The following is a 15,920-nucleotide window of genomic DNA, read 5'->3' on the forward strand; positions in this document are numbered from 1 at the left end:
AAAATATAATATTTTGGATAAATAAAATTTTGAAAATGAAATTAAAATTTTGAATTTTAAAATTTCAAATTCAAATAAAACAAATTGAATTATTTTGGGGGAAAAAAATAATTCTAGAGAGAGAAGATTTTTCTAAAACTGAATTTTTCTAAAACGATTCGTCAATTAATGTGGGATAAAGATCATTTAATAACAAAAAATATATACAAAATGTGTTTTATGTGACAACACATTTTTTTTTTGACAAGCAGTGTGACTGGAGTAACACCTATAATATTGACAGAGTAGCCCCGTATAACACAAAACGCATAACCCTTATGACATTGCCGGGATAACCCCTACAAAATTGACAGAGTAACCCCTAGCTATAACATTGACAGAATAACTTACATAATAGCTAGCTACACAGAGTATCCAGCCACATAAAAGAGTAAGTTACTATATCACGAACAACTTCACGTTTTTAAAATATATTTTTGTTATTAGATCTTTGTAATATCTTTCTATAAATTATATATTCTGTGTATTTTGCACAGGTACATTCTAGTTAAAAAAAAAAAGGAAAGAAAAAAAGCGGGAAAATTTTTAACCCGTAAATGACAAGTGTCATTCCAAATTTCACCTTTAGTACAGGTTTATAGATAGATTATAGATAGATGAATGAATTTATTATTTCCTCTTCTATTTTACGGTCTCACCTAAACATATCAAACTTGAAAAATAAGTGAAAATAAGATGAGCGAAACAGGTATTAGCCATACTCCATTATGTTTAAGCCAATTTTGCCATATATTTATTGAGGGAATACAGTTTAGTTAATAATTTTATCTCTATGCTTTAGAGATTAGGATAATTAGATTCCTCATTACGTCAATTCCTGTCAAATTTGGTATGGAAGCTTCATGTCTTGGCATCTAGCCTAACTTAATCCTCTCCTTCTCTCTCTTTCTCTCTCCTTTGAAAAATTCCTTTCACTTTACTGGTCAATGCCAGAGAATAAGATTCTTCACTGTTTTTCACAAAATATTTTTTTTCCCATTTTCCAGATTAATGGCTGATTAATTTTCTCAATTTTATGCAGGATCTTCTATTTCTTCTGAAGCCAGATCTTATTTGTTGATGCTTTAATAATCCACTAATTCTGTGGATTATGACATCAACTTTCACATCAAAATTCAGAATTTTTTTTTCTGAATCTGACATTTTTCTGGGTTGATTTTATTTTGGAAATTGGCTCCATAATTTTTCAATAATTTGAAGAAACCCCTTTTTAATTTTTCTGGGTCTAATAAATTTGTGAAAATGATACAGTAATTTTGCACAAATTTGTAAAACCCCCTTCTATTTTTTTCTGAAATGCCAACCTAATTCTTCCAGAATTTTAGAAACCCTTTTAATTTTTCTGGGGTTTTTTCAGAAAAATGGAAGATCGGGGATTTTGTGATGAAAATGTGAATTTAGTCATAGTAGAAGGAGAAGAAGAAGAGGAATTTCGAAGTTGTTGTGAGGAAGATAGTGAAGATGAATGTTTGAGTGAAGAAAATAGTGAAGATGAATGTTTGAGTGAAGAAGAATGTTTAAAGGAGGAAGAAGATAGTGAAGATGAATGTGATGAATTAACTGTAAAGATGTGTTTTAAGGGTATTTCAATTGATGGGTTTGGTGAATCTTGTAGTTCTGGGTTTACTGGAATTGGTGTTGTTATTCAAGGTTCAAAAGAATTTTCTGATATAATTGTTCAGAAAAGGCTTGAATTTTATGTTGATGGTTTAGTTGCTGATTATTTGGCTTTGATGGATGCTTTACTTGAGGTTTTTAAGAGTAGTAACAGTAATATTAGACGGGTTTTCGCTGCGACTGATTCTAAGACTCTCTATGAACAGGTATTGCTGTGTTCTATTTGTATCTTGTTATGTTATGGATTCATATTGTTTCGAATATTGTCGATTTTTTCTGAGTTAGGGTTTAATTGTGCTGCTGAAGTTTTTTGGTCTTGGGAATATTTTCATGCCATGTAGAATTCTTAGAAATGAACTGCTAGTTGAAAACTATACTTTAAATTTGAGAAGTTTGCTGTGTTCTGCATTGAATAAAATTGAGTTAGCTGCTTATTCTATGCTAATTGCTTCAGTCATTCACTAAGCTAATTCTTTATCCTTTGGTTTTTATGGTCGTAGAAATAATTTTTATGTGTTGGCCTCAGCAATTGAAGTTTCACCAATGTTGGATTTCACTAAAGGCGGATTGTGTTGGTTGATGGTAATTTAAGTGTATCTATGTTCTCATTGCATCTCGAAATCTTGTCTTATTGTGAATATGTGACTGTTGGACAGCTTGATTTTGGGTTGTGTATTATGATATGAAAAGTGAAGAGGCATATAATTTAAGTCGTCTTCTGGCTTTATTTAAGTTTGTAAATTTTCAGATTGCGTAGGCTAACATGTATACTTTTATTTGGCAGAATTTTTCTTACATGTAATTGTTTAGTTCATAAATGTTTCTTACATGATTTGTATTTTGTTGCACAGATCATGCTTAAGGAGAGTCTTGATATTCCTCTCATAGTAGCATTAAGGGAGAGGGTACTTGAACTTGTGGGCCGGTTAGATGCTTTTAGTTTGAAACATGTCCCAAGTGTTGAAGTGGAGAGGCCTTTGCAACTGGCTCAGGTGGCAATTGGTTTGTTCACCTTACAAGAGGAGAGTCATGGTTCACTTCAAAATTGTTCGTTATGTTGTGATGATAAGCCATCTTCAATGATGCTCACTTTAAGATGCTCACACAAATTTTGTTCCCAATGCCTGAAGACCCATGCTAATGAAAAAGTAGAGGCTGGTCAAGTCCCCATTGGATGCCCTGAGATAAGATGCAACTATTTACTCTCGAAATCCGAATGCAAGTTATTTCTTCCAGTTATTTCCTTTGATGTTTTAGACAAGGCAATAGAAGAATTTAATGTGCTTAGTTCAGATAAAATTTACTGTCCCTACCAAAATTGTTTGGCTCTGCTTGATCCTAGTGAGGCAAGCTCCTCAGATGAATCCAATGGGTGTTGCATTGATTGTCCAGTTTGTCAGAGATCTATCTGTGTGAATTGTGGGGTTCCCTGGCATAATTTATTAACTTGTGGGGAGTATCAAGATCTTCCACTGGATGAGAGAGGTTCCTCGGATCTTTCTTTGCACCGTTTGGCACAGGATAGGGGATGGAGGCGTTGCCAACAGTGCAGGAGGATGATCGATCTGGTGCAAGGTTGTTACCACATGACTTGCTGGTAAGCATTCCTTTATCTTGAATGTAATCTTACAAAATCCTATATGGCAGCTTGTTTGTTTTTTTATTATTATTTTTAGCTTTAGTCAGTTGACAAATACAAATTGACCTATTAACTGAAGGCTATTTGTATTTGGTATTTCGGAAAACATAGAATATGTTAGAATTGCTTATGAGATGATGGTGTTGAAGATATGCAAAAAAGTTATTGAATGTGGTTGGAGTTTGCTACTCTGATAAAATTATGTGTATTAGTGTATTACATACTATTACTTGAGTTACAATGATTCTACATAGTAACATAGTTGTAAAGAATGAAGGCATGCTAAAAACAAGATGTTATTAGTTTCAAAGAAGTTAGGGGTTTAGGTAAGGGAAAATTTATGTATTTTATGAGGGGTCATCCAACAATACTTTTGGAGGAAAAAGGAAACTTTTTTACTAGGGGTGTGGTGGATTTGTATCATGTCCGTACATCCTTTTCAAAATACCAGAATAAGGGTCGCCCACAATACTTTTGGATGAAAAGGGAGTTTATGTACTAGGAGTGTGATGAATGTGTATCATATCCATACGTCCTTTGAAATTTAAAATACTAACAACGGAATCGAATCCATTTTTTAGCAGAAAAAGGGTCACCCAACACTACATTTAGATGAAAAAGGAAACGTTTATGCTAGGGATGTGTTGGATGTGTTTCATATCCACATGTCTTTTGAATTTACAAGAATAAGAATTGGAGGGGGGAGGCGATAAATGAGAGGTTAAAATAACTATATAAGGATCCTATGTGGAATCAGATGATTTTGGGTGAAGAAAGTCAATGGAAAACTATTTATTTAAGTTGAAATGTATTGCTAAGTATTAAGTTATGTCTGGATCAAAAAAAAAAAAAAAGTATTAAGTTAGGTGGAATACAATTAAGTGAGATGCCAAGAGTTAATTAATTTTTAGACATTCAATACTTAGCATGTACAATTGCATGGAGATATTGCATGAGAGAGTAGTGGAAGAAAACAGGAAGAGGGGGGGGGGGGGGGGGAGGTTGAAAGAAGAATGGGTAAAACAATAGATTTAGATGCAAAGGATTCCTAGATAAAATCAGGATCTCGTTGAAATTGATGTTTTCAGAGACTTGCTTGGAAGATCTTTCATTACACAAGCTAATGTTAAAAGGAGAATTGGGCAATAGTTAGTCAAAGTCATCAGCTACAAGTAGGTCGAGGCTTTCACTGGAGCAGTTTTTATATAAAATCATCTTATAATAATGCATTTTTGGATTGAATTTTTGAAACGTTTTGAGCTTTGAGGTTTAAGAGTATGCAGAGCATTAAATGATGCTTTTCGGAAGTGTTTAAATATTTAAGATGAAAGAGAAGTGAAATAATGGACATGAATCTTTGCCCTACAAATTTTAAGGCTAAGAAACCACTCCTTCACAAAGAAGATAGGCTCATTAAATTAACACTGATACCCTTTAGTCTAGGACTCTATATCATCAAGTGAAATAAAAAGAACAAGGTTAGAGCCTGAAAGCAATATCAATGAAGATCCAAGAAATTTATATATTCTCTTGAATAGTCAAATTCTCGCCGTATTGCACATAAATTTCATATGACACAACCAAACTTGTTAGAAAATTACAGTAATTAGCTGTCTTTGATGCTTAGTCTCCAAATGAGAAGCCATGAAATATACTGAGCCTCCGTTCAAAAAAAAATATATATATATACTGAGCATGTAGCTAAGTGCCTAAGCCTAGAATGTGACAACCACACTTTTTTATTATGTGTTCTATCCTTAAAATGTTTGAAACATAACAAAAATGTGTACTTTTACCTTTTTTTTTTTTGGGTTCTATGCCCTTCATCTTCAGTCCATTTAGGCAATCCTCCTTTGCTGTCTTACCTCACAATGTTTATACCTTTTCCATCAAGAATTTTGTTCCTTTTGGCTAGAACACTCCACTAATCTCGATGTCCTCAAAATTTTCTGTTATATTAGTCTGAAACTAAAATCATTAGAACATGTTCTCATTTTTATTGAAATCATGAACCAACCATAAATCCTATGATTTTCTTCTAGCATTCTATTTTGCTAGAACACTCCACTAATCTTGATGTCCTCGAATTTTTCCGTTTTATTGGTCTCTTACTGAACCAAAATGAATAGCACATGTAGTTCTCTTTTGTAATGAAATCATGAACCAGCCACCAAAACTATGATTTTCTTTTAGCATTTGATTTTTCTTTTTTAATATTTAATTTAATTTATTTTATTTTTTAGGAGGGCTTGAAACCTTTTGCTTTCTATGAGAAAGTTAGGCTAGAGTTAAATTTTTCTTCATGTGATCTTCAGCAGAAGCTATCTGAACTTCTCAGCCCCGTTTTTTACATTTTTGTTATTATGGGTTAAGAAAATTTTCATTTGGATTGTTCAAGCTCCTTCAACACACTTTCTTTTTGCAAATCTTCATCTACTATTTCATGTGCTTCGTAAGGAAATTTTGATATATACAGTTATGCATGCTGAAGCTCAGAGGCTTGTCAGAAATATTCTATATTAGATGAATAATTTGATTTTATTTATCAGTTAAGGCCTTGTAGGCTCTATATTAGAATAACAGCATAAAACCATAAATAGCCTCGTGTGTTGAATACTGCATTTTATTTTCTTTATACTTTCAGTGGAAACAGAAATCTAGCATCTTTTTGTAGTTTTGGTGGGAGAAGGAATTGGTACGCATATTTTCTTTAGGAGATAATTTTGTTAGATAGTCATTGGCTGTATTAGGCATTCTCGAGGTATTATTCAGTTTTTCAAAATATTTTGGGTTGAGCCTTAATTTAACAAAGTGATATTTCTTTCATAATATCTGTACTACGTCCACTTTCTCTTTTTGGGTTGAGCCTTTAAACTATTTCCACTTGAAACTTGCCAAATAGCATCATGAAAACACTCGAGGAAATTATTTCGTGAACTGACTCTTCGATCTTTTCTCAACACCCATTACATCACTTTCTCGTATTCCCTTTTGCTGCTCATACTTTCTTTCCTTCTCCTCTGTCTGTGAAAAGCACTGTGAGTGATTGAGTGGTGTTTAATGGTCTTCGAGGTATATCTACAGGAAAGAGATTGAGGGTGAAGCTCAAGTCCATGCGGTCTTGGGCTTTATTCAACTTATGAAGGCTGCATTGTTCCATTATCATGATCCTTAAAATTCCGTGTCTCTGTCTTATCGTCAATCTAGTACCCATTCGCTAGTAGCCTGTAATGAAAGCTTTATGACAATCTTTTAGGTATCTACAGGGGAGAGATGGGGAGTGAAGCTCAAGTCCATATGGTCTTGGGCTATATTTATGCCAACTTTTATTTATGTCAACTTTTAAAAGCTGCACATTCCATTCTCTTGATTCGTTCTACATAAAATTCAGGGTCTCATTGTCAACCCAATATTTATCCTCTAGCAGTCTGCAGCAAATGCATTTTGACAATCTTGATCCAACTTAGTAATGAGGGTAGGAATCATTACAAATTTACAACACATGTATAAATAACATTGCATTTGGTTAAAGAGTAGAACTGGAATACTGTTTTAGGATTAATTTTCTGTAGAATGAGTGAATAAGTGATTAGTTTGCAGATATGTCCAAAATGTGAAGGGATTTTAAATTAGCGATTTGCTCTACCCAAACACCAGTTTTCAATTTGATGCGGCTGCTCCTGCTTATAATCTGCTGCAGCATATAATGGCCGTGCTATCTGAAAAGAAAAGTGGTTGATTCTGAACATGAGCATCTCAGAACATTTTGCACATTATGAACTGTGTTACTGATGCCTCTGCTTTATCAAAGCCCTTGAAATAGTCTTTGCTCCTTTCATTAGTTTATAATCCGTAGTGTAGTTAATAATCAGATATTATGACATTGTTTATAGTAAATTCTACAGAGCTGATTTCCTTTTTTTTTTTTTTTTTTTTTTTTTTTGATCTCTAGGTGTGGCCATGAGTTTTGTTATTCCTGTGGTGCTGAATATAGGGAAGGGCAACAAACATGTCAATGTGCTTTCTGGGATGAAGGTCGTTCCGAGGATTCTGTTGGGCCTACCACCCCTGAGACTGACCATTGGGCATGCAATTCATTTGATACATTTCCCATGATCCTAGATGCTTACTCTGATCAAGAGCGTTCGCAACTGGCTATCATTCAGAGATTCCTTGCTGGTGGCTTTAGCTTGAGTGATCATCGCTCTTGTCAGTTGCCACCTCCACCATGTACAGATTCCTACATTGATGCCATGAAAGATCTCCATCAGCTTCCTTGGCTGGAGAGGTTTGTTTCTGTAATAAGTGATAATTATTATGATGACTACATTCGCTAACACCGCTATTAAAATGAATTGAGATTGTATTTCCCAAATTCTCCATTGTGGGGAAGCATTGGAGTTTCTTACTCTTTCCAATTGTTTGAACTGCAGTGTTCATAAGTGTACACTTTGAATGTAGTTTTCATTGATCATACATGTGATCGTGCCTCATCACCTGTCTGTCTGCTTTTGTACTCCTGCGAAAATTTGCTACTTCGTATAAATTATTTTCTTATGAGTAATCAATCATTGGCAATACTGCATTAGAGTTTGGCAATTTCTATATGCAATTCTTCCTTCATTTCTTAGAATTGGAAATCATTGGCAATACTGCATTAGTTGATATTAGTTGATATTTTTTAACCTACTTCTCACATAAGTTGCTTTAACTTTCTGTTGAAAGTATGTACTCCATAATAAGCAGATTTAAATTGAAAGGTTTGAAGTTATACACATTGTGAGCTAAGTTTCTATGTTACACAATGTGTTGTCAGCCTTATTCGGCCTTGAATGTCATAGATAGCTAGTATTCTCTTTAATCTTTCAGAACTTAAAATCAGTTAAGGAGTACATCAATCACAAAGTCCTCCGTACTCGTAATACGAGTATTATTAGGAGTGTCAATTCGGATGATCGGATCGGGTTCAATAAGGTCGGGTAAGGTCATGTTAATTTTTAAAGTTTAGTCATGTTAAATCATTGTGTCCAAGCGAGTTGAAATCTGAATCGGATATCTTTTAGGTTGGGTCCGGTGTGGTTTTGTCACATGAGTAGTATAGGTTTAGCTCGTGGGTTATGTTTAGATAATCTAAAGCTCGTGGGCTTGACATGGCCAAACAATCTTTATATTGACCAAATAAAGTCGTTGATTTATTTACAAAGCTACAACTTAATTTGTATTTTTTTACATCAATAATAAATTGGTGCTTGCTTGAAAATATGAGTTGAATTAGGAAGGCATGGTAGATTCGTAGCCCGTGAGTAAAATAGGGAAGTATTTATTTGTGTGAATATAAAGTGAGAACTGAGCATGATTTTGGTGGAGTAACGAAATGAGCACGGGACTGATTTATTCTTTGCTCAGTTTCCTCGTGACTTCATACAAATTGGGTTTTTTTTTTATTTTATTTTATTTTATTTTATTTTTTATTTTTTATTTTTTATTTTTTTTTATGATTACGGGACGGTGGGGGCAATTGGGCAAGAAGCATGTTTTTCTTTTTTTGCAACACTTTAACCTCTGCGGTATTTTACGTGGTTGAGTTACATTTGCTAAAAGATTGTGTAAACAAGATTTGTAGGAAATTAAAATTGGTAAACATGTTATAGTAGATCAATAGAAAATAATAATGAATGGAATAGGAGTGGAGAGTTGGAGACTATGAGTTGAGAGATATAATAAAATAATTCAAATTGTAATGTTACAAACTTTCAAAATTACTTGAATTGGATTGATTTAGATTGATTCAGATCAATAGGGAAATTGATACTTAAAAAGAAGATGGATCTAAAGTCTGATCAAAGTTGACATTATTAGCAAAATTTAAATAACTAGTTCTCCCTAGTCCATTGGGATGGACCTAAGTCGGGTCGATATGAGGGCTGGTTAGGAGTCTAAGAATGGCAGCATGTGGCTTGATTCGGCATGAAATTATGAAAGACACATCGTTAAGCTATGGTTCATTCGTAAATGGACATAATTTCAAAAATTAGTCATTACGAGTATGTCGCTGACTTATTTTTGGCCAATATAAAAGTTATTAAATTATTAGGGTTGCTCGTTGGCACGGTTTACCCCACGAAACGTGGGCCGTACCGTGTATGGAATTTGATTTTGAAAAATTAACATGAGCACGACGTAACACAACTATTTCCTTGTTAGTTATAAGCACGGCTTGCTAGAATGTGTGGCACACTGACATGGCACGTGGGCCATCCTACACATAATGGTCCGTGCCCAACTTTAGTTTCATTTCTTCCTATATATCTTAAAGTTCTTTCTGTATTTACAATAATTGTTATCTCAAAAAAAAAAAAAAAAAAAAAAAAAAACATAAAAATCTTTTAAAACTAATAAAAATATATGAACATGCTTAAACCAACGAAAATTATAGAGTAAAAAACAATTAGAAAATAACTTTAGAAGATTGTAATTCTTTATTTGTATATGGTCCCATTGTTTAAAGGGAAATGAATAGGAGTATTCTTGAAGAAAGTCGGTGGTTGAGGGAGGTGGGAAAAATATTTGAACCCTTGACATATAAATCACAATAATAACTCATACTTCGTAAGTCATAAGTATACTTTACCCCACTCAGATTGTCAGACTTAAATCATTTATCATCCGCTCCATTTTTTGCAGGTACAAACTTAATTAAGATCATTCAACTTTTATCTATATATTATATTGTATTGTATTAATGTGGTCAATTTAGTAGATTGGAAACTAGAAAGTGTGATAAAGATGCAAGGAGAAACTATATTGGTAACAGTGGAATGCTTAAGAGGCAGATTACAAGCTGAAAGAGCTGCTTCTAGAGCTGCTGAACAAAATGTTGATCTTTTAGCTATCAAGGTACGTGTCCAACTGTTAGACTCGGCTATTTTATAAATTTCCATGATTTATATTTTCATGAGTTTGGTGAAGTGTCTGTCTATACCCATTTCGGGATATTAGAATCTGACACGGATATTTGAGGTGATATAAAGAGTCCAGGTTAAGTTTCTTTGATTTAATGAATCTTATCCACTTTTTATGTTTGTTGCAACTTGTGATTCAGTTAAGTGAGCTAGAGAAACAGCTAAAGATCGAGACAAAGTACAGAAGAAAAGCAGAAAAGAAGCTGAATATCCTAATAAAGAAGCTTGAATCTTTGAACATTCCAAAGAACAATGTTATTTCAGAGGAATATGAGCGATTAAGTTCATCAAACAATTCTGAAACTTCGTGTTTGTCATCAATCACTTCTACAAGCTTTAATCATCAAGAAAATCATCTTCCAGTGTTTCAAGGATCGAAATCGAGCTCGATTTCTAGTGAAATTGCAGAGGAAAATACAGAATCTGAGATTAGTTTGAAGCAAAAAGGCCAGGATGTTATCAAATGTGAGCGAAGCCAAATTGATCACACTATTGGGAGACAAGAAATGGACGAAAATTGTCACGGGTGAGTGGCATTATGTTTATTTATCTTTATTTATTTCAAAAAATTGGTTTGCTGATTAATAATCCTTTATTATTTACTTGGATTTATTTTATAATTGTTGCTCTATTTATTTCAAAATAAATGTCTCGATTTTTATAGTTTTCACAAATAATATTGGTGCTTTTGATGTAGTACATAGATTGAATATAGTTATTTCGTCTATAGATTACTTGTTAAAATCGGTGTAGTGCATATTTTTAAATTTTCTTTTTATTATATTTAAAATTATTGATAATTGAACTTATTTTATTTTGATGAATACTACATAGGAGTATAGGACATTTTAATGAGGGAGTGTTTTGGAGTGAAGTATAGAAAATGCCAAATTTTGGTGCATGTGAAAAACATATGAATAATGATTTAATTCAAACATCGGTATACGATTTGAACTCTACATTCTCTGTTTTTATAGATTTGTCAGGTTGATTAAGGCTAATTTAAAAGCGATAAAAGACATAGGTTGCTTAATGTTGTCGTTTTTCTTTATTAAATTAATTGTTGCCTTGAAAGAGGACGACTAGATTTCATTAATAAAAGTAGAATCCGACAATAACAAAGACAATGCTAGCAGGGATATTATTTGCCCAAACTCTCCTGCCAAATCACTAGGCATGGCAAAACAAATCTAACCTGAAATTCCCAACCCAAATGACCCGACTTGAAATTTGACCCGAGTAGGCGAGTATGGTTACCCTAGATCAAACAAAAACCCAATTTGGCACAGCATGAAAAATTCAAATTCAAATTGACCCAAAACAGTCTAACCAAATTTGACTAGAATCATATGTAAAGAATAACTCTGTTAAAGGATCATCTCAACCAAAAGTTTAAGTTGATGGTTAAGGCCAAGATCGGTTTAAATACACTATCACGTCCCCTCAAATGAATGCACATTGGGCTTAAAATGTGAATACGGTGTGCAACCCTTATACCTAGTGCAAAATAAATTCAACTTGAAAAGAGGGGTGGATGAGATTAACCTCTTTTTGTCATGCTGCCTTTGATACTATAGTAAAATATGCATGTGAAAATATTTAAATATCTACTGACCCTAAATAAATATAATGAAAGTTACGGAACCAGACATGAATTTTAACTCGACCCAATGAAAAGTAAGACATACCAAGTTAACTCGAGTCGAATCAAAACATGACCTAAACAACCCATTCTCTAACCCTACCAATCACCCATGAATAACAATGAATACTTTGTTCTTTTTCATATAAGTCTAAACTTTATGGAGAAGCAAGTTTGGCATATGGAGATGAAGTTTGTGGATGAAAAGATGGGAATGTGAATTGAAATAAGAAATTCATTAGAAAAATAAAAATAATAATGTTGAAGATAAACCGAGAATATACAATTAATTTACAAACTTTTGCTTACTACGGAGTAGTAAATATCATCCTCTTCTTAATTACGAAGTATGAAGAAAAAAAAATGTGAAAATCTTAATATACACCGGGTGTATTGTGCACCAAACTAACCCAATAAAGTTAGTTTTTGCTATTCATTTGTTGAATAAATGAAAAATAATCATAAAAATGAGACCAATATATTCATGGGTGCACTGTGCACCCAGGTGAATACAATAAATTTACAAACTATCTCTACTAGCAAACTATGTAAAGTTTGATTAGAAAACCCATTTCCATCTCAAAGTTTTTCTTATATGTTGATGAGAATTTATGGACAAAATTATGATTTTTGTTTTGAAAAAGAATTTGTGGCATTTAGTTTGAGATAACAAACACTAACTAGTTATTCATAATGTTCCCTAAATACTACACCATTTGCAGGTTTAACATTATATTCACACACGATAATCTTTGATTATATATTGTGATTTATATATATGCAAAGAAAATAAAAAAGTCATCTGAAATGTTGTTTGATGAATTTTATTTCATAACATCAACTTTTATTTTATTTTGTTACTTTTTTTTCTTTTTTTTTTATTTTATTTTTTTATTTTTTTGACTTTACACTTCATATATATATACGAAGTATATGGTTAAATGTATGCATTGAGATCCGTAAATCACCCCAAGTTGTAACATTTGGGCGGTGGAGGAAATACTCAATAGTGAAGAAAACAAACTAATAAACATCTTTTACAGGACATTTTAAAAAGGAAACTTGATAACTAAAAATAATTCGAGGAAGTAAATTGCAGTCAATTAATTAATGAATTTCAGTGTTATTACAAAGCTAATTTGTTCCAAATATCTCAGATTGAAGCAGTTATCGTTGGTGAAAAGCAATGATGATAAGATTGACGACAATCAAGATAAACATTTCGTTGATAATTCACTGGCATTGGTTCCCATGAGCCCTGTTGTAGAGCTAAACACTTATTCCAAAGGGCCGTTAGAAGTTAGCAATGAAAATGTGAAAGAAGTCCTTGATTCTTTAAAGCAAATTAGAGAAAATCTTCAAAGCTCCATTAGAGGTCAAGGGGCATTATTAAAAGTTGGTTAATCTTTTTGTAATCACAATTTTCTTCGTTACTTTAGATAATAATGAAATTTTTTATTTTTTTTTTTCCTAAATTTGGTTGTATAACATTTATAAGTTCAAACTTAGATTGATTTTTTCTTGAATAATCTCAACTTTTAATTATTATGGAATAATCCAAACTTTAGGACGCATTTTTTTTTTCTAACAATCCCACTAACTAGTGACCTATTGAAAGAAGTATTTATTTTATTTTAGTTTAAAAATGTGAAAATGCCACATACCACAAGTCAATTGATTAAAAAAAAAAAATCCCAAATACCACCAGCTGGCCACACCAACCCTCGAAATCGGCCACCTAACTCTAACCCTTAAAGCTGGCCAGCTGCCCCACCCAAACCTTTAAAACCCCTCCCTCCTCACCTTATCCCAATCCCCGAAAGCTGCCCCCTTAACGGATTCTTGGAGGTGTTAAAAACCATTTTCAACCTTTTTGGGTGTTAAAATGCAAACTTTCCTAATTAGAGACTTATATTCATCCTTGTAAATTTAAATCTTAGAATTTAAAATCAAAATTTAATTCTTATGCTAAATTTAAGATTTTCAAATGTCAAAGGTACAAATTTCATTTATAAGAGATGCTTGTTTATAATTAAACTTGTTCATTTGTTTAACAACTCATTTAATATAAATGAGCCATTCGCGAAAAATGTAATGTTCTAAATGAGCTTAGCTCGAACTCGGCTCGTCAAGTTTAAATGAGCTTGAATATGAACGAGGTAGTATAAGGATCTCCTCGGCTCATTACACGGCCGGTTGAAGCTCATTCCTGTTAGTTTATTAAATAAATCAGCCGAACTTGAACAAATTTTGAAGCTCATATAATAAATGAGCTTGAACACGAACATAGATATTTGCTCATTCAGATAAGTTCACAACAAATCATTTATTTGTTTTTTGAACGAAACAACTCAACTCGTTTATTAATGTTTGTGAATGAACTACTCATCTATTTATGTTCAAGAATTATTTGTTTATTCACAATTGTTAATTTAATTCACAAGTTTATAATTGTTGGGGTTTGGTGAGTCGGACTCACCACGGAAACAACCCCAACCCAAGGAACCACTCGCAATTAATAAAACCATAAAACATAAATAAATAATCACAAGAAAGGAAGAACGAATCTTACCCTCGAAGCGAGCTTCGCCCTTACAAAAACGGGCTCTTACTTGAAAGCCTTGAGCACCGCAAGCGCCGTGCCTCCGACGGTATCCACCCACAAAGGACAAACACGACTTTAAGGTCCGCTACCTTGGAGTTAGCAAGGTCTGACCAAAACCCGAGTGTTATTAGAGTTTAAGAGTTTTCCCAAAAACATGGAATGCTCTTTCTAACTCCCACTCCAGCAAAGAATTCTCAAGCCATGCCATGACTATTTATAAGGAAGTATGCCTTGTGAATTTCACTCATCTTTCAATGTGGAACTTTTCACAAAAAGATCCCACATGGAAAGATTGGTGAATTCAACCCTTAGTTAAATAAATAAAGGAACAAGTAACAAGTGTCACATGGTTAGGAGTGGACCACTTTCTCACTTGGTCCCCAAGGCATTTCACATGCAATGTGAACTAACCATGTGTCACCCAACCTTGAGCCCCAAGTTGGTTCGGTTGGCCCATTTTATTTTGGCCCGTGTCCATGACCCATCAACCCGGGTCCACGGCCATTGCCACATGTGTCGCCACCGTGGCGCGCCGCCACCATGGCGCTGCCACGTGGCACGCTGCCAACGTGGCATGCTCCTATTGGGCATGCATTCCTAGCCTTTTGCGTGGCTAGGATTTTACTTGTTACTTGATGCATTTTCCCGTCTCGCCAAATCCTAAGTTTTGGCTCGACATTTGAGATTCTCCGACGCTCGGTTTCGACGCTCCAAGCTCGAATTTCCGACGTCTAAATGTTTAACACTCGGGCGACGAATTAATTTCTTCCGAATTAATTCGTCGAGTCAGTTCGTATATTTTGCTTGGGTGTGACCCGAAGGGTTCAGTCAAGATTAAGCTGTAATATTAATTATATTAATAATACTGATCGGAAGCGGCCTCCACCCAGGAATTCCGATCACTTGACCTTACTGAATATATTAGCTTTCTAATAATTCTGAACCCGCTATCAGAATAATACACTTGTTTGAAGGACACCATTCCTTTCAATCTCCCACTTGTCCTTCCGGACAAGTGTGCATTTAGTGTATAGCCCCTTTCCTATGTCTCTTCATGAACTACAAAGTAAGATTACTCGTCATCTTTGTTACGTCCAGAAGTGTTTCTCGAAATCCGAGTTTGACTGTCAATAAGCAGATGATTTCTAAAATCCATCTGAGCACGGCCATGCATTTTCACAGTCTCGCTCTTCGAGAGGCCTTGTAAACAACAAGACATGTTCCCTATTGTTAGTAGGGGGACATTTCTAGTCTTGTAATGTAGCTTCTCTTACTAAGAGGACTCACCCGCCCGATATCTGTCTTTATAATCCCCAGTTACGACAGACGTTTGGCGGATACCAAAGCGGACCAGTACTCAAACAAGAGATCTCCCACTACTCTTGGTCAAAGGAA

General features: G+C 33.9%; 2 protein-coding genes across 2 annotated transcripts; both read left to right on the top strand.

Annotated features, from left to right (window-relative positions):
* Positions 1-874: 874 nt before the first annotated feature.
* On the top strand, positions 875-7,884 carry LOC145618064 (uncharacterized). Its single transcript, XM_081672843.1, has 3 exons — positions 875-1,883; positions 2,529-3,274; positions 7,269-7,884. The coding sequence occupies exons 1-3, from the start codon at positions 1,422-1,424 to the stop codon at positions 7,651-7,653; spliced, it is 1,593 nt and encodes a 530-aa protein (XP_081528969.1). The 5' UTR covers positions 875-1,421; the 3' UTR covers positions 7,654-7,884.
* Positions 7,885-9,875: 1,991 nt separating this feature from the next.
* LOC145618585 (uncharacterized) lies at positions 9,876-13,427 on the top strand. The gene is made up of 4 exons (XM_081673360.1): positions 9,876-10,000; positions 10,077-10,213; positions 10,419-10,804; positions 13,078-13,427. Exons 2-4 carry the CDS (start codon positions 10,103-10,105, stop codon positions 13,322-13,324), a joined length of 744 nt encoding a protein of 247 aa, XP_081529486.1. The 5' UTR covers positions 9,876-10,000; positions 10,077-10,102; the 3' UTR covers positions 13,325-13,427.
* Positions 13,428-15,920: the final 2,493 nt, after the last annotated feature.

The sequence above is a fragment of the Chenopodium album genome, chromosome 26 (assembly GCF_948465745.1).
Source record: "Chenopodium album chromosome 26, dcCheAlbu1.1, whole genome shotgun sequence".
Classification (NCBI taxonomy): Eukaryota; Viridiplantae; Streptophyta; class Magnoliopsida; order Caryophyllales; family Amaranthaceae; genus Chenopodium; species Chenopodium album.